This window comes from Dufourea novaeangliae, unplaced genomic scaffold (assembly GCF_001272555.1).
Source record: "Dufourea novaeangliae isolate 0120121106 unplaced genomic scaffold, ASM127255v1 scaffold48, whole genome shotgun sequence".
NCBI lineage: Eukaryota > Metazoa > Arthropoda > Insecta > Hymenoptera > Halictidae > Dufourea > Dufourea novaeangliae.
The window spans coordinates 1221760-1245953 of NW_015373938.1; the positions used below are offsets into that span (position 1 = coordinate 1221760).

A 24194-nucleotide genomic window follows, 5' to 3' on the forward strand; every position below is an offset into this window, starting at 1 on the left:
GCAGGAGCTCAGCCGGCAGATTTGCGCTCTCATTGGTCGCGACTTTTCATTAATATCTCGTTAACGAAGTCTCGGAGAAGTTTTTCGTTAAGGAAAAAGTTGTTTCAAATCACCCCAGGAATCACTTCTTTCAAGGACTTTAACCTATTTTGGGACACCCTATATATGTCTATGCATGCGATAGCCACGTAGCAATAGAGAGTAAAGATTCTAACGTTAAATGACGTAACACAACCCTACATGCCATGAGCTCGCTTCAGTTGTGCAAAACGAACTAGTAGCGTGAAGGTGCAGCATTCATAATCGGCATATAAAAATTCTTAAAGTTCCTAGTTTTAGACCAATAGTAAAAAAATTTCGGCGTTCGTAGAGAACGAAAATTGATTTTCATTAAAAAACTAATGGGAATAGCATGCAGTTGCACGGAAGGTAGAACTCGAAGACGTCTCTCTGCTGTAGATACACGTTGTTGTAGTTTATGCATGAATATGCAATATCAAAACAGAACCGTAAGGGTGGCGTTCGATGAAACATACAAGAATATCAAAATAATCGCTTTAAATGTGGAGTAATAATGAGAATGGCGCACAACGAAGAGAATGTATCAAGGCTCGTGCCTACGAGCAGAAATAAAATTTGACTGACTAGTAATTTAGAGAACAACCAACCGGCACAGACAGTGCCTCGAAGACGTCAATACAGTAGACATTTATTATATTATTACTTATAATACACTTGGAAATTAGTTCTTCGAATTGTTATCTAGGATTCCTATGTTCAAATCTTATATATATACATATATATATATACACACACATTGGCTATCTGAGCATCAATGTGGATGAAATTAAAAAAGGAATGCAGATTAATATCATTGATAAGTCTATCAGCTGATTGTCATCTATCAGGAACATGTGAAGGATGTGCAGTAATGAGCTCTAAATTGAATCATTTATACAATTATCTCAATATTGAGTATTATAGCACAATTGATATTTCATGAATTTTCCTTGGTGGCAAGAATAGAGCAGAGATATTGGCAAGTCTCATGAAAGGATGGGAAATAAAAGTAGTTGCTGTGTTTATTCTAGTCCCCAAGTTGGACGCAAGGAACTAGGATCTGAAGATGTTACTCGAGGTCTCGAGGAACATTTACCCGAGGGTGGAATTAGCATTAATAATTTACAACACATTAGTGAACGTGAACCAGAAGATTGGGATTCAGATCCTTCGTTGCATCCATGTGCTGGTACTATTTTTATGGAAAGATCCAAGCAAGCAATCGAAAGTATGTATTCTTTGCGTTTAAATGTTTTAATCTGTAGATGCAGGATTACATTTAAAATGTATCGTATTATAAGAATGAATTTCTTAAAGCTTGAACTAGTGTAACAGTGGTAATTATTAATAGCAAGTATGTTTTAGTGTCGGAATAAATCTCGAGAATTTTCTAATGTATATTTCCATTTCAGGTGGCATGGTAAGGAAAAAAAGTCAGCATCAAATTGCAGACACAAGGCCTTTAAAAAAGAGTAGCAGTTGCAGTACAATATATTTAGATGACAGTACTGTCTCTCAACCTAATCTTAAAAATACTGTGAAATGTGTTGCCTTAGCCGTTTACTATCACATTAAAAACAGAACCTCACAACGACAAATCGATATATTTGATGAGAAGCTACATCCATTAACAGTAATTTAAATATATATTTTTTCTTTTATATATGTATTTTCATGTACTGGGTGTCCCATGCAAGTGTTGCCACGAAATTGCAGAACGTTCTTTGAACTTTACAAAAGAATTATGTTTAACAAAAGTTGAACTATATTTTAGTGGGTGTGACTTTTGTTAATCAGAGTCTCCTTATCTGCATTTCTTTCTAAGATATGGATGTTATCTTTTGTTTTATAAATGAAACTATAGTATTTTTTTAATATTTTTTATTAGAATGAATTATAATGTATTTGAATTAATCATAATTTCATTTAAAAAAGAAAAAATAATATCTGTATCTCCGAAAAAATACAGATAAAAAAAATTCTAATTTACGAAAGTTGTGCACACGTAAGTATAGTTCAAATTTTATCTAACATAGTTTTTTTGTGAGTTTAAGGAATATCCTGAAATTTCATAGCGACACTTATGTGAAACAGCCTGTATATAACGTGCAGTTGATTATGAAACTAGTTGAAGTTGTACACTGTTCATAATGTAGGATCAAGATAACACAAAATAGGTGGAAAATTACATTTTTACAGATTATTGACTTCGGTAATTTTCAAAATCATCGACGTATATGTATATGTCCATAATTTAAAACTATTAAACTAATATATCCAGTGTATATAAGGTGAATCATCTGAAATTAGCATCTAGAATATTTGTGTTTCTTCTAATAATCTGTAAATATAGAGAAAACTTACTGTCTCTAATAGTTTTGAAAACAAAATGACTTTTATTATAATATGTGATTCCCCTTATTATTGTAAGAATTGATTTAAACGTAAATTAAATATAGATTAGTGTAAGTGTAAAACTACGAATATGATTTCACTTTTGCTTGTAGAGGGAAGGCGTTACAGATGATTATGATAAATATAACCCAGAACACAAACAAATATACAAATTTGTGAGGACATTGTTTAACGCTGCTCAACTGACTGCTGAATGTGCCATTATAACGTTAGTTTATCTGGAACGTCTACTTACGTATGCAGAAATAGATATAACGCCAGCTAATTGGAAGCGAATAGTACTTGGAGCTGTATTATTAGCGTCGAAAGTTTGGGACGATCAGGCAGTATGGAATATAGATTATTGTCAAATTCTCAAAGATATTACAGTAGAAGATATGTGAGTTGATATTTGAATTGTAGTAATAATAAATGTATATAAAAGTACTTTTAATTATCAACATGTATATCTATTTAGGAATGAATTAGAAAGACAATTTTTGGAGATGCTACAATTCAATATAAATGTTCCTTCAAGCGTGTACGCTAAATATTATTTTGACCTCCGTACACTCGCAGAAGCAAACGAGTTAACATTCCCTAGCGAACCGCTCAGCAAAGAAAAAGCTCAGAAATTGGAAGCGATGTCCAGAGTTTACGAAGACAGAGTCACTGCTGAAGCTTTACGTACTGGTAATAAGAAATGGTCAAGTTTAGATAATATATGCATAGGTGGACCTAGACGTAGTATTGCTATTTTATCCTAAACTCTGGATATAAGTGAGTACATTACTTATGTCTGTACCTTCTGAATTAAGGTATGTGAGTGAAAAAGATTTTGCAAACCTACTATAGCATAGTATCAATCAATTTCGAAAGTTTCGCAGGCATATGATTTATATTCAATTATTTGTATATTCTACTTAAATGTTTTATTGTAACATATGTTTTATTAACTAATTCCGGATCATTGGTTCACTTAATTTTTCTTACGTTTATGGTTCCATTTTATGTAACAATGCAATACTGTAACATGCTAATTGTTAATATTTCTTTAAGAAAGGAAATATGATCGCATAATCTTTTGTTTCCTTTAGTTTCATTCATTAAAGAATGATCTATAATTTTTTAGATGAATTTTTCAACTGTAGACCCTTTAATATGTTCAAGTAAAATGAACAAGTAATACAAAATGTTTACTTGTTGTTAGTGCTTCTTTCATTAAACTTGTGATACCTGTCGGTTGTCTTCTCTTTAAAATAGTTTGTATTAATTGGATTTTCGGATGGTTAAACTTGCAGCAAATTTATTAATAACGACACGTAAAACATAGAAATATGTTATATTGTAAAGTTTACTTTGAATCAAAGATTCTTGAAATTTTGCGCATTTTCACAAAATTTATTATAAACAATTTCAATAATAAATCCATCTAAAAGAATTTCTAAGTCAGAGTCTTGTTAATTGAGATATTATACATTTGACATACCTTTTTGTATTTGAATATTTTTTTGAAAATTGTGTTCACGTTCCATTTAAATTAAGCATAACAAATATACAATAATAATAGTGTATTCGTTATAAATTCGTTATAAAGGCATTGTACATCTTTTAAATTCTTTAAGAAGAAATTACAATTACAGATTTTTTTTTACATTTTATCAACATGGTTTCCTTTATCATTTTACCAACATGGTTTCCTTCATCATTTATCCAGTTATCAATTATACGTATACGTATGTAAGATAGCTTACGAAATTTTTTTTTGTAAGTACAATTACTCTGTATGATCAAAGTCTTTGATACTTTCAAAACAATTGTGAATACTTTGTTCAAACTATGATTCATTTGAACTGTAACAAGGTTACATCGCTATTACATTAGATTCTTGACAATTTATAACAATAGTTCGTTCATTGTGTTTTATGTATTTAATGTACCGTATTTAAATGTAATGATAACATTGTAGTTTTTTTTCTAGCTGAATACAAAGAAAACCCATCCATGAACCTCTGTCTGCCTCGTAAAGTGCTAAACTTTTCTTCCATTAATTTAATCTCTCGCATTATTTTAATAATTTACTTGAAAATGTATGAAGTTTACAACATTAATTCCTCTTTAATGTTTTATAATAATGAACAAGCATAATATCGAAGAATAAAATTAATTTTTAAAATACATTAAAACACATCGTATGCTTAAGTAGAAAGAAATACTACAAGATATAAATTTATTTTCACTATTTTTCGGTTTTTTAATTCGTATCTTTACATCGTTCTTAGAAATTATATTTATATGTATGTAGGATTTTGATCATTCAGCATGTAAACATTGGCAACTATTGAAACATAGTGACATTCTTATATTAATTCGTGAATAATAAAGGAAAAGGTCAATTTATAGCATATATTATATTTAAATAAAATGTTATTTGTATTTTAGTGCAATTTAACGCAGAAATGTTGTTTCGCATTTTTAATAAGCTTGAATTATTCCATACAGCAACTTCTAACTTTCTTTGACCGTTTGAAGTGTTAAGTTCTTTAATTATACATTGTTTTAAATGAATGAAAGTGGTATTTTAATAGCAATTAACACATTGTACAAAAGAGTATAAATTTTAATAAACGATGCTTGAATTAGTTACTTTAAAAAATTCATACGCAGTTACCCAAGATACGAAAAAAATATAACTTATTCTATCATTAATATTGCAATAAGATTGATGAAATCGGAACAAAGTTTTTACTATTTATTGCAAAGAAATTCCAATTTCCACGAGGACTATAGTGCTTACTGTTGCGTAATCTGCTTACATTAAGGAGATTTATAAAACTACCTATTTTGCATACATGATTATACATGAGATTCAGATGTATTATATGGAACAATGAACTTATTTATGATAGTTCTTTAACATTTTATACTTCCGAATAAGGATCAAGCATATAAGTGTCGAAATATAGGGATAAGAGACCATTTACATTATAACTTATTATTTTCTGAAAAGTTATAGTGATCCAAATTTCTATTGGACCCATTTAATACTGTTACAGAGTAATGGCAATTCATCTTATTTTTATACTTTACTACAGGAAATTGCGTGTACTGTAAAGAGGGAACTTTAACTGTAATAATTAGCCTCTAATGTAAAACTACGTAATATCAGACTGTAATACGATTTCCAAACGTGTATAATATAACCATATATAACATTAAAATAATATGCATAGGATATTAAAATATAGACGTAACATTGACATATCTATATACGACTTTTGACCGAATAAGACTTTTTAGTTCCTTGATCGAAATGAGGAAGATACATTTTATACTATATGAAACAGAAAATCGGTTTAACGTATCGCAAAGCAATCATGTAAGATAACGTAAAAGGAGACGAAGAAAAACGAAATGTAAATAATTAAAGATTGTACCAAGAAAAGCCAAAAAAACTATTGAAAGTAATCAAATCGCTAAGCAAAATAGGTTCTTCTCATTTTAAGATTCTGATTTCTTAATGAATTAAGATTGTTTAAAAATAGAATTGCATCGTAAAGACAATCTTGAAGTTTGATTGCATCCTATAAATAAAGTACAGTGCTCTGTCTATATGTGTCGTGTAAGGTTGTATTATAAATAACATCGTTTTATTAATGCTATGTCGAATACAGCTTCAGATAAGTTTGTCATGATATTTTGAATAACTTAGATCTTGTCGGAATTAATATTTTTTTATTGATCTATCGTTTACTTATTTTGTAATGCGCAGCTTTTTTTGCTGGTATATCATACAATGGTCAATTGGATATTAGTAGTGCACATTGTATTGATAATACAATGTGCACTACTTTAAAGAAAGTGATGTGACAGTGTCAACTTTTAAGTCTTCTACTCTGGATAAATTAAAAAAAAATTATAAGCAGCATTAAGGTTTATTTATTAAGGACTAAGGTCTTTTACTACTTTTATGCAACAAAACTTCTGCTATGCTGTTATACAGAATTTCTACTGATACACACAGATGCTTTAAAAGATTTCTATTAAAAGCTATTGTAATACATAGTTTTTTATCATATATTATAATTATTTTTTAGTTTAGTTCACATTCAATAGGTCTTAAGATATCTATACTTGAGATGTACATTTATGGAATTTAAAATGTATTATGGAATTGTAAAATACATTTATTATACATCTTCTTTTTTTATAGTCATAATAAAATGATTATTATTTATGCTTAAAAAGGAGGTAATAGATGCATTTATTTTGTTTTCTTCGAAATAAAATCTTAACTATGATATAAGAGAAAAATATTTATAATCAATATAATACGAATCTTAGATGTTCATTTATATTTAGTGAAATATTAAATTTTGTGTATTTACTTTCAACATAAATTCAGACTGTCTATAATGTATATAATAATGTATGTACTAATGTTTTTATTCAGAAATTTTTATATAGTATTATCGTAATCACATTGTTAATAACAGAGAGCTGTTAATAATTAATAAAAAGTTACTTACTAACCAAAAGGGAAACTATACAATAGCACTTAAATACGTATTTGAAAAGTGTTCTCTTATTGGTCTCTTAAATATGTCTTCTCATTGGCTGTTTTACGTATATTCGATACTTAACAAGTATAATGTAGTACCTACCCTCACGAGCAAACCGGCTTCCGATAGGATAAAAAGTGGCGTAAGAGAAAGGCCTCCTACCACTTAGTAAATTTATTTCAAGTACTGAAATAAATGTTAAATCAAATGTTAATTTGACATACATTTCAATTATTCCCGAAACCAAATAGCAGGAGGTCCTTCCCCTACGTCACTTTTTCCTCTAGTGGAAGCCGCGTTTGCTCGTCGGTGTCCATTTAACATTTTACCCAATAACATTTCTGATACGTGACCGTGTCGAGCAAACTCGGCTTCCACTAGGAGAAAAAACGGCGTAGAAGAAAAATCTTCTACCACTTGGTAAATTTATTGCAAGTAGTGAAATAAATGTTAAATCGAATGTTAATTTGGCATACATTTCAGTAATTCCAAATACCAAATGGTAGGAGGCCCTTTCCCTTCGTTACTTTTTAACTCGTGGGTGGTGAGTGCGCGTCTAGTGGAAAAAATGTCTAGTGTCATTATTAAAGAGTCAGCCTTGCGTCGCGTAATAGCCGCTACTCGGACAACAAGCAATGTTCAGGGGTAACTACTTACGCGGTTGAGATACACACTTTATCATTCGAGTAATATAACGCATCCTTTACACTTCTTCATGATGCGTTCATTCAGGTGATTAATGTTTGTCTAAACAAATCTATAAGTTGACTTCAGAAGCATTAATTGCAATCGAAATCTCGTCCCGTTTATGTTGAGAGTGATGAGCGGAAAGTGAAACACAGTCGAGACTGGAAGAGGTATCTACGTTGACGAAAAACTTCTATCAATGTGTAATGTATAATTCTACACTATTGAAGCGCGAAAACTTTGTAATAACGCTAGAAGTCGACTGCTTTTGATCGACTTAATCGTCGTTGCGATGGTTCATAACGAGTCGATTGTATTTATGCTTCTTCAGGAAGGCTGAAAAATAGAAAAAAAAGTGTTCACTAGGAAATATACATGAAATATCTCAAACAATGATCTTTACTAACTTAGAAGACATCGACCTAGAGGCATATGGTAAGTATTTGCTAATTTTATCTTTTACAACGTGTAATTTGATTCGAATGTATTATAGATCCTAGTTTCAATAAAGAATATTATCCTTTTATTAGGTTGGTGTATAAAAAGTATTGGTTATGTATCATTGTCTCCAAATTTAATGAAAGAAGAATCTTTCTGACATTATACTATACTCTGTCAATAATATTCATCAACTGTTGATAAGAATGATATAAAACAAGCGAATCTGACTTCTCCTTGCATGGAGAAGTAGATATTCACTTTCACTAAGAATGGTGTTCGAAAAGTATATAGGCGTACAGCAGTGCATTAATTTTTTATTCCAGCAAGAAAGAATCAGCTGCAGAAATGATCAGAATTATTTGTAAGATCTATAATGAAGATATTTCATTTGAAACAGTATGTGACAATTGATTTAAAAGATCCAGGAGCAATAATTTTGATGTTAATGACGAAGAATATTTTGGCTAGACTTAGTACAATTTGTGCATTATCGTATTATAAGCTTGAAAGGCAGTTGAAGGTTGAGTAATAGGCAGTAAATCAGAGTTTACAACCATTGATGAACAGTATTAATGATGGAAAATGAAATTACTTCTGCACCAACCTAGTATCACTAATACAATATTGCTACATTAACTGCAAAGATATTGTATTTTAGAAATTGTAGATTTATGAAAAGTTAATCGTTATATTTTCCTGTTTATTGAAACATTATAAAGTGGTTTTGGTATTGGAACTGCTCTAAGTCTTCCTAAAGGCAATAAATTTAAAAGTACGACACATATAGAAATTAAACTTTCTAGTTACACGAATGAAATCATATTAAATATAATAAACATGATTTTAACACTTATTTGATTCAATTTTTATTAAAATTATTGTTAATTACCATTAATCGTTGAAGTTACAGACAGAAATTCTTATTGCTTTTTCTTTGTCGAATCAAATATTGTGAAGAAACAAATGATTACACTTTTTCTATTTGTACATGTTTATTTTTTATTTTCATTTCTTCATATCACATGCATTATGCATACTTGTAATGCTAATCAATGAATCCTATTGGTTGTAAGGCTCATGAACACGTGAAAATTCATTTAACACATTGTAGCAGTATTTTAATATACTTTGTTTCTATACATTTATTTCTTACAAAATCTACGTTATTGCTGTTATAAATTACTTCAAATTCAGGCAACTTATAGCATAATTCTCACCAATATCCAATAATAATATAATTCTTAGCTTTATAGCATACTGTAACACTAGTGACAATGTCATTTGTCCGCAGATAATTGTACTTACAATTGTTCAATCTGAGAAGGTGTTGTTCTTCTTAAATATTACAGATTAGAAACATATTTATGGAATGAAAATGGCACGCAGACGCAAAACGGAAATGAAAGCATCTGTGAAGTCGACAGTGAAATATGTACCTGTTCGAAAGTCTAGTAGGCAAATAGCTAAGAAACAACTAGAAGAAAAGAAGGTCAATGGGGACGTTCTACAAATATCTTATTCGAATGACGCAGAAGACAGTAAAACTACTGGAGATGATCAGAATCAGCTGCTTCCTAAAAAGAATCAAAACTCTTTAAGGAAATACAACAAGCATAAGAGCGTCTCCAATAGTGATTTACTTGTAATCAACGAAGAATGTGAATACTCGACATCGCAATATAAAAAGGATGCTAGCGATAGTGATAGTCAAGATGGAATAATAGATGCTATAATTGATCGCTCTGCAAAACTTAGTCCTGAGGACGTCCAACAGGTAGTTGTCGGTAATCCGACCAAAGAGGCCGTAATGGAGGCCGAGTCTACGGAAATCGAAATATGGTCGGAAGATATGATAGAAGAAACTATAATTTGCGAAGAGATGGAAGTTAAAGAGGATGTTAAAGATGATAATTATAGTTTGGGAAACGAGGACGATATGATAGTGAAAGAAGTATTATTAGTAAGCAACTCTTCATTGAAGAGGAAAGATTTTGTTGAATATACTGTGATACAGAACGAGGACGGTATAGAGTCCATGGTAGTAGAGACATCTAATTCGAAAGGCACGTCCGGCGTTGGATATTGCACCGAGGAGAAGAATGTATGCGACTTAGAGAAAACTGAAAGCGAAAATTCCATATCAGCCTTCTGTATAGATGTGCCAATGACTTCTAGCGATGCAAATGATAAGTCATCTTATAATTTAGAAAAATTTTATGCTCACGATAAGGAGGCATCTAGCGATCGAAAAGACTTGCACGGGAATAGAAATGTGTGCGGGATGGAGCCAGAAGATATTCTGTCTAAAGACGATGCATTTTGCAGAATAGACAACAAGCTAGCGGATATGCAAATTAGCGAAACTTCGAAAGAAATACAAAAGTTAGTTAACGATTTATCGAACACAGAGAGCATAACCTCTCCGTTACATATTGCTAGTAGCACGGAAAAAGAAATTCCCATGACTATCGACGACGAGAGCAGTTCCTCGATATTAGAAAAAATAGAGCAGTTACATCATCCGAATAATTTCACGTCTTTGCCCGATCGTATGAATGAAACTATAATAGAGCATAACAAATCCACTGCCCCGAATGACAAAACAGAATGCTCCAATCAATCGTCGTTGAAATCAAAAGTTGTACAAGATAAGAAAACGGGAAATCAACGGAAAACTACACAGTCCCAACAAGCCAGTGAATTATTGTACGGTGATCTTGAGACAGATAATAAAATGTACGGGGAGGACACAAAATTATCTAGCAGCAGTGATAACAGTAATGACACATTGTTATCGCTGAGTAATTGTAAATTAACAGAATTTGAAACAAAATGTAACAGTAATTCTAATGACACTGATAAAAAAGTTGAGTTCAGGAGTCGAAGTGGTAGTACCGATACAACAGGTTCAGAAAGTGGATCGAACAGTTCTGCTGTGCGGAGAAGCAGCAGAATTAGATCGATTGGTTTAATGAAACAGAGGTATGTATTACGATTAGACTGCAGATTTTATGTATTTGATCGCAGTCTCTGCAAACTGATCCACAAAAATTTGCATAAAAATTCACATGATAGTGCGCACACGCGTATACAGTGGACTCGCAAAACTATATTGCCAGTAAACATATTGCCAAGACACTTCCCCTTCACACGTGCTTTCGAGCACGCAAATTCGCGCTAATCATTGCCATTTTACTCCGCTAGAGCCTCGACCATGGCAATATAAACAGTCCACTGTACTTGCATTTACTTTGATTTGCTCCCAGGTGAACGGAATTATCATGAACGATTTCAATATTACTTTCCAGATCTCGTGGGCGTGGTTTAGTTACAAAACCAAATATAGATGTATCGAAATCAAGTAGCCAGCAGGAACGCGAAAAAGTGGCTAATAACATTGCATCGACTGCTCAAGAAGTAAAAGTAGATAATCCCCCAGAACTACAATTGGATAAAGAAAATAACATCAATAAATCTTCGAGTACAACGTTCGATTCGTTGACACCACTAGCAACCTCTTGCAATACTACTGGCTACGATTCAGACTCCTGCAAGCCTGTCAAAGTGAAATCTCGTTGGCGAAGGTCTAGCGAACTTGAAATGGGTGGATCGAGTACCGGATTCGGCTCCACGTCCGTAATTGGGCCTGCATTTGGCGCCTTACCTTTAAACGCCCCTGAATTAGGATCGTTAACGTTTAAATCTGTGCCTGGAACTGCGATCGACGTTGGTTCTTCGGATTCAGGATCTGGATCGACGTTAATTACAACAATTACTCAGTCTAACGTGGACGCAGAACAGGCAAAGGAATCGGTGGTAGTAGCTAACAGTGTCACGGGTGTGCAGATCCCAAAAGCTGTAGGCTCAAAGATTCCGTTGCCCATGGTTCCAGAAACAGAGGATAGAGAAATGGAGGAGAGGCTCAGCCAGTTTGAATACTTGCACGAAAATTTATATCTAACAGAAAGGTAAATGATAAGAACGGCACTCTAAATAAGGATGAAATTTTGCATAATTTATTTCTGCTTGAGTTATATCTAATTAATTAATGATTGTTTTATGATAGCGGCATATTATTGTATAAAGTAGATTGTTTATGTATATCTGTGTGGTTAAAAATATCTCCATAATGACTCGATTAACAGTTCAGTTTGTTGGTTTAAGAATTCAAAGGAGTGTGACTATGTTTAAATGGACACCCACGAGCAAACTCAGCTTCCGTTAGGGGAAAAAGTGGCGTGAGAAAAGAGCTTCCTACCGTTTAGCAAAATTAATTTCAGGTACTGAAATAAATGTTAAACCGAATTTGGCATAAATTTCAGTAATTGCCAAAACTAAATGGTAGGAGGCCCTTCGGCTACCTCACTTTTTCCCCTAGTGGAAGCCGAGTTTGCTCCTAAATATACCTATATAAAATATGTTGAAAATTAGCACAGAAAAAGCCTGACATGCGAAATCACTTCATATTTTGTTAACCACCAGACTAGACTTGCACAAAGATTTTTATGAAAGTATATTAGTAATTATATAGTAAGTTACTTTTATTTGCCTTTATAAATTAGTAGAAAATTATGCGTTTCTTCGATTTATTGAGTGTAAGTGTTAATCCCTTTACTTTGGATCGATTCGACGTCTGTGTAATGTGCCCAATAATAATTTTCTTTTAGGTATACAAATAAGGAAACAAAACGAATGGTGTGCGACTGTTTCTTAACGGAGGAAGAAATCGACAGAGGAGAATTAGGTTGCGGTGAAGATTGTCTTAATAGACTTCTTATGATAGAATGGTATATTTGAAATGAAAACATTTAGATAAGCCATAAGGCAGTTAAAATACAAAACATGTCTTAATTCTAGTGGATCCAGATGCGTAGTCGGCGACCGTTGCACGAACAAAAGATTTCAAAATTGCGAGTACGCTAAGTGTGAAGTATTTAGAACAGAGAAGAAAGGTTTCGGCTTACGCGCCATAGTCGATCTGTTGGCGTAAGTTCTCTTGGCACTACATATACAATGAAAACCACTAATAATTTATTTTGTTGATAAATTTAATTTCTAATTACCAGGGGGGAATTTATAATGGAATATGTAGGTGAAGTAGTCGATCCAAAAGATTTTCGACGTAGAGCAAAAGAGTATTCGAAGGATAAGAATAAACATTATTATTTCATGGCGTTGAAGTCTGATCAAATAATCGACGCCACCATGAAAGGAAATGTTTCACGATTTATAAATCACAGCTGCGATCCGAATTCTGAAACGCAAAAAGTAAGTACAACTAATCACGAATTTAAATCTACGGAATCCGATATTTTCACATGTGTGAACGTATGATATTTGTGTAGTGGACGGTGAATGGTGAATTGAGAATAGGATTTTTTAATAAAAAATTTATAGCTGCCGGTGAAGAGATTACGTTCGATTATCACTTTCAACGTTATGGGTATGTATAGCGTAGATTTAAAGTAACACCCTAACGCGTTTTTAAGAATGAAAACCATCGACGTTGTACATTTTCATTGTTAAATTAGGAAGGAGGCACAGAAATGTTACTGTGAAGCTCTTAATTGCCGTGGTTGGATCGGCGACACGCCCGAGGAAGAGAAAGAAAAAACTGAGAAGAAAGAGAAACGTGAGAAGGATATGAGAAAGAAGAAAGGAGAAAAAAAACAAACTGATTATATGGAGGATGAGGATGTAAGCTTCATGTCGATTGATAAATTTCAAATAAAATTTCACTCTGTCCCTAATTCTGTGTGTATCGTTTCAGTTGGAGGAAGAAATCGATAAATTGTGTTCAGGTGGTTTGAAGAACAGAGCCCACACGTTGACATTAAGTAGACTTATGGTACGTAGCAGGGAACTGGAGCACAGAACTCGCCTTCTGCGTCTCATACAAAGTGGAGAACAGCCATGCAGAAGATTGTTCCTGGACTATCATGGTTTACGTTTGATTTGGAGTTACGTGATGGACATATCGACTAATGATTCCGAAGAAGCGCAACAGTTTCGACTGGAAGTGTTAAAGACTCTGAACACACTTCCGATTCCGAATAAGACAATGCTAATGGACAGTAAGATTTATAACGTGGTAGAGAAATGGTCGAAACGATTGTATTTTTCACCAAATAGAGATTCTCCGGAGGACGATCAGGGAAAATTGAAATCAGGCTCCGAGGAATTACAGATTAATTACGATGCCAACGAAAAGAAAATCTATCAGCTGAACGATACCGAGAAAAATGACAGTAATATGGAAAACTGTGTGGCAGTCGGTGAAGTGAAATCAGACAATGGAGATCAAAATCTTATACCCGACCTAGCTTTGAGTCTTCTAGCTGAGTGGTCGAATTTAAAAGAAGTTTTCCGAATACCAAAAAAGGAAAGAATTGAACAAATGAAAGAGCATGAAAGGGAAGCAGGTAATGGGGCGTTTAATCGTTTTCTAGTTTGAAATATACAGCATGCGTCGTTGTTGGAGGCATAATCGAAAAAGAAGTGATTTGACATGCAAAAATAAAACAAAAGCATAGAATACAATTTTTTCCGATGACGCTTTGTTTAAGAAAAGAACTGAATTTGGGAATTCGTTGAGTGGATCACTACTTCTACTTTCAATATGCATATACAGAATCCGCTTGATTATTGTCTGGCCTGTTCTACACGATTATTGTCCAGGCGTTATCCTCACCACTGGAGGAGGGGCTGTGGAACCCGTCAAGTGCATACTTTGTTGCCAAGGTTCAGGCAAAAAAACTAATTTACGAGGATCTGAAGCATTTCTCCCTACAAGATTATTGTCCCGTTGTGACCCGAGCTTGGGACGATAATCGAGAGGAGTCTGTATAGACTGATCGTACACCGTATTGCCTCTGTTTTATCAGTCTTTTAACTAACAATTCATACAAAATTATTGTAAAAAATACTTGATACTATGTCACTGTCAATTTGACCATAAATATGCTGTTCAGTCGACTAAAGTATCCGACGAATTTTCAAATTTGATTTTCTCGAACAGGAAGCTCCACCTAGAAAAATTGTATTCAATAATTTCCGATTTGTTTTTACATATAGAATCAGCTTCTCGTTGGTTGCACTACGAATAACGTCTTGTATTTTATATTTTTTAATGTTAAATTTCAATCGATATGTATATATCTCATTTTTAGATCGTGGGTATAGAGAAGAATTAGAAAAGGAAGAAAAGAGAGGAACATCATACGATAGGTATGCATGAAGATAAAATTTGCAAATTAGAGAAGTGATTAATAAATGTTAGATTAAAATACAATTCTGATATTTCGATAGGCATAGATCTGACAGATACGGAAGGAGTGAACCAGAGAAACGTACCGATCGAAGACGGGGTCGAGAATCCCCGGAGTCTGAATACACCCGGACAAAGGATAAAAGAGTAGAGGAAAGAAGTAGTTTAGTTCCGATCCCACGAATGACAAAATACGAGCGTAGACAATTGTTTGCTATGAAAGTGGCAAAGGAAGAAGAAGAACGGCAACGCCGTCAGCAACAGGAATCATGGCAAGATCATGAAAACAGATGTTTGGCTTTAGGCATAGATCCTCATACAACTGCTATGGTAGACCCTCAAACAGGGTATCCTGTATTCTATAATCCATCGCTTGGACAATGGCAGCATTATCCTACACAAGGTATTAATTCGTTATTTTTGTTATTATTGTATCGGATAATTTTGTAAGTTTTCTCCGTGTTACGCGCGTGTCTGTCTGTGTACGTGTACTTTCGGCACAATATAGGGTGAGTCACCTAACGTTTGCACCTCAGATATCTTTGTTGTTTTTAAAGATACGTCAAATGTCTCTTGAGGACAGAGTTAAATAGTTTAATGGGGTTCACACGATACCAAAAAAATTTTTGTTTTCACGTCTTTTCTTTTAGAGATATTAAGATCACCTTCATTTTTCTAAATGGAGTCACACTTTTTTAAACACCTACAAATATACTCCTTTTCATTCAGAATTCTGTGACTATAATTATTCAAGGTCGTTCAAAAAAAAAAGGAAAAATAATTTAATCTTATTTTAAAATTATTTTTCTTTTTTTTTTTTAATGACCTTGAATAATTATAGTCACTGAATTCCTAATGAAAGGGACTATCATTGTAGGTGTTTAAAAAGGGGTGACTCCACTTAGGAAAATCACGGTGACCTCGAAATCTCTGAAATTCCTTCACTCACAAAAGAAGCACACACCTTACAAGATGTGCCCCTTGATGCGATTTAAATTCGACGCATCAGAATTTTCATAAAGTATACCGTTAAGTCATTATTCGAGGTTATGTACATCCCATAAATACAACTTCTTATTGTAGAAGGAGAAATAAGCCAGCAATGTACCCCGGTATACGTGGGAGGGCCTCAACCTGTACCTGGACACTCTCAAACCACGATACCGCCACAAAATTCGCATGTCCTACCCCCGACAATCTCTTCTGAAATCTCGCCCGGCATGTCGAGTAGCATACCTTCCGGTGTACCGCCAGTGGTGTACACGTTAGGCCAAACATCTGTGTTCAATCAAACGACAACAGCCTATCCTTTGGTACCTCACTGTCACCAACAATATCCTGACGGTCAGTTGCCGTTGTCGAACAATTTAGTCCACGGCGGAACGCCGCCAGTGGCGATTCAAACCCAGCCTCTGTACGAGCACATTGAGAAGCAATCGGATCAGCAGTTCACCGGGAAAACGTTCAAACCGCCGCAGCCGGAAATACCTGCCATAGATCTGCCGCCTAAATGGAAAAGCGCGATCGACGCCAGAGGTAGAACGTACTACTATCACGTGAAAGAACGGATATCGCAATGGCTACCGCCGCCGCCAGACCACATTGGCGTTCAACCGGATTCGTCCTCGTCGTCGGAGTCCAGCGAGGACTCGAGCTCGTCGAACGAAGAGGACGAGGAGATCGAGGAGGATAACAACGAGGATCCGAAAACCGAGGACGTAGAATTAAATAATACTCTGATGGAGAAATCATTGAACGGTTCTAAGCATAATATACCTAAGAAGAGCGGCGCACATAACCTAACTGGGGTTGCAGGGCCTGTTGTGCCGGAAGGGAAGAAACGACGAGAAGGATTGGTTCAAGAACGAATCATCAGTGTACGTTGTGTTTCGTTTAATTAGGATTGATTTCCTCTCTGGTGCAACGAGTACCTATGTTTATTGTTACGTGTTGTATTTTCTTGCAGCCGCGCAGAGAAGAAGATCGTGTCGACCATAAAACGCACAAAGGGATAAAGGAAAAAATACGCCGTCAAAAAGAAAGAGCGAAATTCAAGGAACACGTTGATAAAATACGAAGACATCGGCGTAGCAACAAATCGAAATCGCATTCGCGTCATAGCTTGAACAAGTTACAATCGCCTTCGACGGATTTGTCGACGATGTCGGAACGAAAGATCAAGGATACATTTAGGATAAATATGGCGAACGTGATGGTACACTTTTTGAATCCGTACAGAAAAAACGATTGTAAACAAGGTAGAATAACTAACACTGAAGATTTCAAACATCTTGCAAGGAAGGTACGTTCACAATACACATTTTTTTAGGTTGGAAATATTAAAATTCATTCGTTAAGACCCTTTGTTTGTTGTTTCAGCTTACGCATTTTGTACTTGCGAAAGAGTTGAAACATTGTAAGAGCGTTGATGAGTTGCAGTGTAATGAAAACGTTAAACATAAAGCTAAAGATTTTGTACGTAAGTATATGAGTAAGTTTGGTGCAGTATACCAGAAAAGTACAGACGAAGATTAATTATGTAACTTATAATGTGAAATTGTTATTTATTACGTGAATCCTTTACCTTGAATATTGTAATATATCTAGTAGAAATATATCGAAATAATGCCCATATGTAGATATATTTGTAATTATTATTATTGTAATATAGGTGAATTTGTACATGCTTCAGAAACATTCTGATAATATAGCCATTAAGAAATTATTAAATTTCTAACTTTATGCATTCAATGTATAAACTTGATATTTTCATTTAGTACGAAATAATATGTCTGTTAATCGTTTTTTTTTTAAACAAAAAAAAGGAATTGCATTTTATGTCCCCCTATAATGTATGTACATCCTGCACAGTTGCATTAGGTATTCATCTTTATCCCTGACATTGATTTCATGAAGAACAATTGTGAAGAATATTAAATCTATTGTTAAATATCAAATTGAATTCCTAAATATTGTAAATAGAATGTATTGTAAAAGAATTTTTAACCGTTTGATAAAAGTAAGTTTCAGTCGCTAATCCCTTACCCATATGTATATGAGAACAAATGAAATGAAAAACAGTAAATCTTGCATTCATATAATCATTTTCTATAAACATTTTTTCTACATGGTACAAAAATTGATTCTGTGATGCATGATTTTAAAACTGAAAGCAATGTACGATTTTAAATAAAATGAAATCTATGTTTACTTTTGAATTTTTACTTATTCAAACATTTTGACTTATTAATCAGATTACTGAATGTATATATTTAATGACCTATGTATGTTCTTATGAAAATCTAATAGATTTAAAAATCTTCTGACTATAAATGCAGACATAATGCAAAACACAAATCTGTAAATAAATAATAATGGAAATTCGTATACTTAATAACAAAATGTTAAGTATTTAGTTTTTCATTTTCTGATCAAGTTCGATTAATCGACTATATAGTTGCTTTCAGAATTGAGCATACACATAATGCAAAAATCTTATTTGTTCAATAAACTAAAAAACAGCTTTTTCATTAATCAAGTTGTATTGCAAATATGCACTTTTAGCAAACATTGAATCATTTTATAAAAACGTAAGTAAAATGTTCATATTATTTGATTAATAAAAATAAAAAAATAAGTACATATTGGTTTCATAAAATTGAGTCTACAAACAATAAAATTATGCAAACTTATTATCATTTGCAATTTATGACTGCTTACGAATGCTTCGGTATAGATTCTATTAATTTCTTTGTAGTGGAACACGAGATATTTTCTCGTATTCCTTTAAGTTTAAATTTGCATTTGTGATATTGCAATTTGAAAACTGCTTAACTTGATTCTAATCTTTCCATAGATGCTCAATAACAATTTTGATATATTATACTTTAAAAAAGTATGCCGTATGTTTCTTTTTATTTTTGCTAATAACATGACATGAACGTATTGTTTATGTCTTTACCAAATAATCAATTATTTGCTGAGAATGTATTTCGTATTTTGTATTTTGTTTCTTGAACAAATAAGGTTTCTGTATTATGTGTATATACTCAGTTTTGTGAGTAACTGTACGCCAGCAACTCGTTGCTCGTCGCATCTTTTCCGTTATTTTTCGTCTTTTTTACTTGCTAAAAATGAAAATGAGAAAAGAAGACCAAATCACACGATACTTAGAAGTTATCGTAGCTCGTTGACAGACCTGAATAGGGTTACTGAGAGCATGTTGTAATTATCCTACGTAAATAAATAGTTAAATACTGTTAAATACTTTGAAACCAAATAAGACACTACACTTCCGGTCGATAGAGGCGCTGATAAGAATTATATATACAAGAGGTGTTCTAAAGTTGAATACAGTTGAGTATTACGAAAAACTTGTAAAAGTAAAGTTTGTTTTTGCTTAAAAAGATGAATGTTCTCAAGCCAGAGTTAGTTTGGGTAGATGGTCGATGCTACAGAATGTTAGAAAAAACTGAGTCGGACGGTATTGTTCCTTATACCGAGGATGATTACTTTGACCATGAAAATCAGGAAGAATTTAACGATGCCGACATAGAAATTACACCATACGGGTCATCAAGATTTCAACATTCGTTTCATGTAGCAAAGTAAAAACATCTTTAATTATTATTTGGTATATAATATATATGTATATATGTATACATACTGATATTAATGTAACTACAATATTTTAGATCTTTTTTTCCAATTATCATTGGTTCTAAACACACGGTTCGCAAAAGAATAGAAACTGAAACAAAAACAAGTATACGAATTCCTAAAATGGGGCAGGATGGAGATATTGGTAAATATACTTGTAATATTTTGTGAATATCAAACTATCATTTTTGCTTGTTTGCAAGAGAACTGCACTGATTTTAAGAAAACTTTGTAAAAGGCAATGAATAAATATGTTTCAGACAAAGACCCTTAGTAGTTTACAATAACGATCACATTTGACTGGGTAACGTTTCTTTAACTTTATAGATTTTTCAAGAAAGAATAGTTATATAATGGGATTGGTCATAGCTTCTTAAGCTAGCAACTAAAATTTCTTAAAGTTTCATTTCTTCTAATAGAGAATTCAATATTTTGTAATTACTATATTCTACTGTGTTTTATCAAAATTAGCGTTTAACAGTTTGTATGGTTTCATTATAAGCCGTACATAACAGTAAAATTTTATTCCAAGTAATTTTTGAATGAGTTTTTAAGTAGAATCAATTTTATAGCTTAATACAAATGTAATATATGTAAATGTAAATATGCAAGTGACAGAAAGCACACAATTAAATGTGCATTGATTTTTATTACTTTACTTATAAATTTCGTACATTTGAAGCATGTGTAAATGTGAAATTTTTAATTGGAGATATAAATATTTGTTTAATCTCTTTTTTTATATGTTAATTGATAGAAGTGTGTATTGCATAAGGAACTGTTTAATCGCTGTGAAATAAAGTTTGAAATAGATATCTACTGTTATGAGTGGTATAATGATACCATGATATGGCATAAACAGTTTACATAATGTACACTTTATAATTATTGATTTATAGTGATAACTGGATTTAGTCGCAAAGGAATAATAACAGCACGCCGTAGAATAGATTTATTGATAGAAACATCAAGAAAAAGGCTGGGCTACACACATTTCTTATCTATACCTTTGCACGATGGTCATATAATAATGAAATTCAATGAATTCAAGAATAATGTACTCACGGAATCAGGAAAAGGATCTAGAGGCGTAAATGAAAAGATTTTTCAGACCCCAAGCAAATTGCACTTGACTATTGGATTGTTGAAATTGCTCGACAATGCAGAAAGAGAACAAGCGATTGCAGCCCTTGAGCATTGCAAAAAACATATTGTGAAGTATGTACACCATAACATTAAGAATATTTCTTACTATTGTGTAGCTTAGAAAGTTACTTCATAATCGTGACTTTCGTGAAAAATTATAGACCTATAGTGAAAAAATATGGTCAAATCCCAATATGCTTGCAAGGAACCGAAATAATGAATGACGATCCAGCTGAAACAAGAGTTCTGTATGCGAAGTTAATCGATAAGAATAATGCTTTGCAAGAAGTAGCAGATGAAATTGTGAATTATTATGCTAGTATTGGTAACCAGAATTATATACATATATTCTTTGTTACAATGAATTGGCTACGCGCGTAATGACATATCTGTTGTTCAGGTATGTTACAGAAAGAGAGGGAAACTGTTAAAATGCATGTAACTCTTATGAACATGAAGTTCAAACAAAGAGATGAAGATGGTAGCAAGGCGCACAAATCTACTGAAACATTTGACGGGTCAGGAATATTGAAAGTAAGTATGCATACGTGTATGTGTAAAATTAAGCTACAAGCAATGGAAATATTAAACGCTAATGTCTGGAAACTTTTAGGCTCATGCAGATACTTGTTTTGGAGAAACTGTATTAAAGGAGATACACATATCACAGAGACATACGATCGGCACTAATGGATACTACCAGACAACGGCAAAAATTGATTTAACTATGGATTCGTAAATGGTATGTATGTCGTTGTATGTGTATGCGTAATTCTGCAGACAGTAATGTCGAGAAACTCATTTAGAAAACAATTGTACAGAGTGTGCTACGAGAAATAACGAAATTGTATATACTAGTGCATTTGAAGATACAAAAGAAACGAGAACATAAGTGAAACTGAATTTTCCTGGTCATTATAATATAATTTATTTAACAGTTTGTACATTGCTGTTATTTATGAAAATTAACTGTTCCATTCAGTACCAGATGTAGGTCGTACAAACGAAAAATAATCATTGTAGCATATGTCTTTGTTCGAGTTACATAACTTACGTCTTACATATTTTTTGTACAACAATTAATTTACATAATCTACTATGTGATGTGAACCATCTTTTATAGTCTCTTATTCTTAGTAAAGTATTGAGCCTATATTCAAATAGATTTCGATTACATATATAATATAAAAGTATACAAAATATGTGAAGAAATATATAGACCCAGTATACACTTAAAATTACATCTTGATTTATATTGATATTATCTGTAGAAAAAAAATTGGTGTCGTGAACGCGGTGTCGTTCGGGTTATGTGGGACTGACCCCATGTTATATGGGAATACCCACTAAAAACCCCTCCTGTCTGTAACTTACAGTGTTACTCACCCCTACGCAGCGGAACGTAGCCTTGAGGCAATACTTCGTTGCCGGGGGAGTCGTATCCGTCCTTATGACGCTTCTTGACTCCGGCGGGAGTATTCTTCTTACTGCTTTCTTATGTGGTCTTCTTTCTTCTATCTTCTGCATCTTCTATTCATTTATACTTTCTACTTTACTTCTTTCTTCTTTCTTCTTTCTTCTCCTTTCTTTCTTCTCTCTTCTTTCTTCTTTCTATTACACTTTTTATCTATTTACCCTTATTTGTTTACTACTCTCTATGTCGTACTATAGCTCCAGTTTTAATAGTAGATAGCATTATAAGTGTCAGGTATATTTGTAAAAGTCCCCAAAAATAATAATAATAATAATAAATAAGTAAATAAGTGCGTTTACATGGTTATATGCATAGTATATTAATGTAATAAACAGTATCATATGAGCCGCTCAGTGCACACATCGATTAACTCCATAAAACGAAAAGTTGAGAAACGCGATGATGTAATGTATATTGTTTTTAAAAATTCCTCTGATAATATGAATTCAAATATATAATGTAGAATGCATAATTGCAGATATAGCTTTCATCTAACGGTATATAAAATTAATAAGAAAGAATAGCCAACAAACAATCGTCAGTAATGTTACAGTTTTTATGTGACTGGTGGAGTTAATCGATTTGGCAACTGAAAAAAGTAATAAAGTTAAATTTAGTCTTTACATTTTTAAGCTTTTTATTACAGAAAAAGTTAGTTATTATACATTTTTATCACAGCTTTTCCATAAAAATGAATGTTGGCAGTTCGGTTATAATATAATTTTTGTAATTAATTCATAGCAGCTTTATGTTAGCGGCATTATTCTTTGGGATGATTCAGCAATATTATAAATAATGTCTTCTTCATCAGCTGTATGCGAGGATTCGTCATTTCGATTTGTTGACAAGTTCTTATAGTAATCGTGTTTAACAGGAGGAATGAATTTTAGCAGGTCCATCATGTCTCTCCATTTTTCCTTTGTCACAGTTCTACCTTTAGGATATAATAAAGGCTGATCTATATTTTTCAAACTTTGCGGTCTACCCACTAAAGATTTTCTTATATTAATGGCTTGAAATTCTGTATCTTCATTATAGTCACATTTGAATTGTATGAGATAGGGTTTGGACCTTTCTAACTTTATCCAGCGTATTTTAAGCCAATTTACTGGAAGCCCTGTGACGGTTACTTTTCTGTTAATGATAGACTGTTCTAAAGGTTTTGTTGACAAAAAATCTTGGTGAGTCATTTGGATTAGATGAAATGGCGCTTTCTTTTTACATGTTTTGATTATATGGTACCAATCATCTGGTGAAAAAATGTTTTGATTTTTTTTCGCACATGACTCAATAATGGCAAAATCTGAGTCATTGGGCAAATAGCTGTGTCCACTTACCAAAAATTTCATGTCAATTGATTCAGCTTTGATTTCCGTGCTTTGAACAAGTTTCAATAAACTTAAGACGGTTTTAATATTTCTGTTTTGCCCGGTACACGAATCCGAATATGTTATTATTTTTTCGAAGTTTGCAGCGTAAGTCTTTATGTACTTTATTAGACAAG

The 24194-nt window shown here is 32.9% G+C and overlaps 3 protein-coding genes across 3 annotated transcripts; all 3 read left to right on the plus strand.

The window, feature by feature from the left end:
- The first annotated feature begins 934 nt into the window (after window positions 1-934).
- LOC107185594 (cyclin-Y) lies at window positions 935-3337 on the plus strand. The gene is made up of 4 exons (XM_015573314.1): window positions 935-1288; window positions 1473-1693; window positions 2568-2854; window positions 2933-3337. Exons 1-4 carry the CDS (start codon window positions 1057-1059, stop codon window positions 3219-3221), a joined length of 1029 nt encoding a protein of 342 aa, XP_015428800.1. The 5' UTR covers window positions 935-1056; the 3' UTR covers window positions 3222-3337.
- Window positions 3338-7700: 4363 nt separating this feature from the next.
- On the plus strand, window positions 7701-17963 carry LOC107185616 (probable histone-lysine N-methyltransferase CG1716). Its single transcript, XM_015573342.1, has 15 exons — window positions 7701-7873; window positions 8035-8138; window positions 9494-11126; window positions 11453-12112; window positions 12812-12931; window positions 13002-13130; window positions 13211-13412; window positions 13490-13587; window positions 13676-13841; window positions 13915-14566; window positions 15314-15371; window positions 15453-15814; window positions 16495-17288; window positions 17378-17713; window positions 17791-17963. The coding sequence occupies exons 3-15, from the start codon at window positions 9514-9516 to the stop codon at window positions 17944-17946; spliced, it is 5346 nt and encodes a 1781-aa protein (XP_015428828.1). The 5' UTR covers window positions 7701-7873; window positions 8035-8138; window positions 9494-9513; the 3' UTR covers window positions 17947-17963.
- A 1807-nt stretch (window positions 17964-19770) lies between these two features.
- Window positions 19771-22130, plus strand: LOC107185588 (activating signal cointegrator 1 complex subunit 1). The gene is made up of 6 exons (XM_015573306.1): window positions 19771-20018; window positions 20106-20215; window positions 20970-21288; window positions 21378-21541; window positions 21617-21750; window positions 21830-22130. The coding sequence occupies exons 1-6, from the start codon at window positions 19819-19821 to the stop codon at window positions 21953-21955; spliced, it is 1053 nt and encodes a 350-aa protein (XP_015428792.1). The 5' UTR covers window positions 19771-19818; the 3' UTR covers window positions 21956-22130.
- The last annotated feature ends 2064 nt before the right edge of the window (window positions 22131-24194 follow it).

Excerpts from the sequence above, each read along its gene's own strand:
- LOC107185594 (XM_015573314.1), top strand. The coding sequence starts at position 1,057 with ATGGGAAATAAAAGTAGTTGCTGTGTTTATTCTAGTCCCCAAGTTGGA. Across the intron at positions 1,289-1,472 it reads ATCCAAGCAAGCAATCGAAA|GTGGCATGGTAAGGAAAAAA; the intron begins GTATGTATTCTT and ends TTTCCATTTCAG. Across the intron at positions 2,855-2,932 it reads GATATTACAGTAGAAGATAT|GAATGAATTAGAAAGACAAT; the intron begins GTGAGTTGATAT and ends ATATCTATTTAG.
- LOC107185616 (XM_015573342.1), top strand. The coding sequence starts at position 9,514 with ATGAAAATGGCACGCAGACGCAAAACGGAAATGAAAGCATCTGTGAAG. Across the intron at positions 13,413-13,489 it reads CGAATTCTGAAACGCAAAAA|TGGACGGTGAATGGTGAATT; the intron begins GTAAGTACAACT and ends ATATTTGTGTAG. Across the intron at positions 17,714-17,790 it reads TCAAACATCTTGCAAGGAAG|CTTACGCATTTTGTACTTGC; the intron begins GTACGTTCACAA and ends TTGTTGTTTCAG.
- LOC107185588 (XM_015573306.1), top strand. The coding sequence starts at position 19,819 with ATGAATGTTCTCAAGCCAGAGTTAGTTTGGGTAGATGGTCGATGCTAC. Across the intron at positions 20,019-20,105 it reads CATTCGTTTCATGTAGCAAA|ATCTTTTTTTCCAATTATCA; the intron begins GTAAAAACATCT and ends ACAATATTTTAG. Across the intron at positions 21,542-21,616 it reads GAATTATTATGCTAGTATTG|GTATGTTACAGAAAGAGAGG; the intron begins GTAACCAGAATT and ends TCTGTTGTTCAG.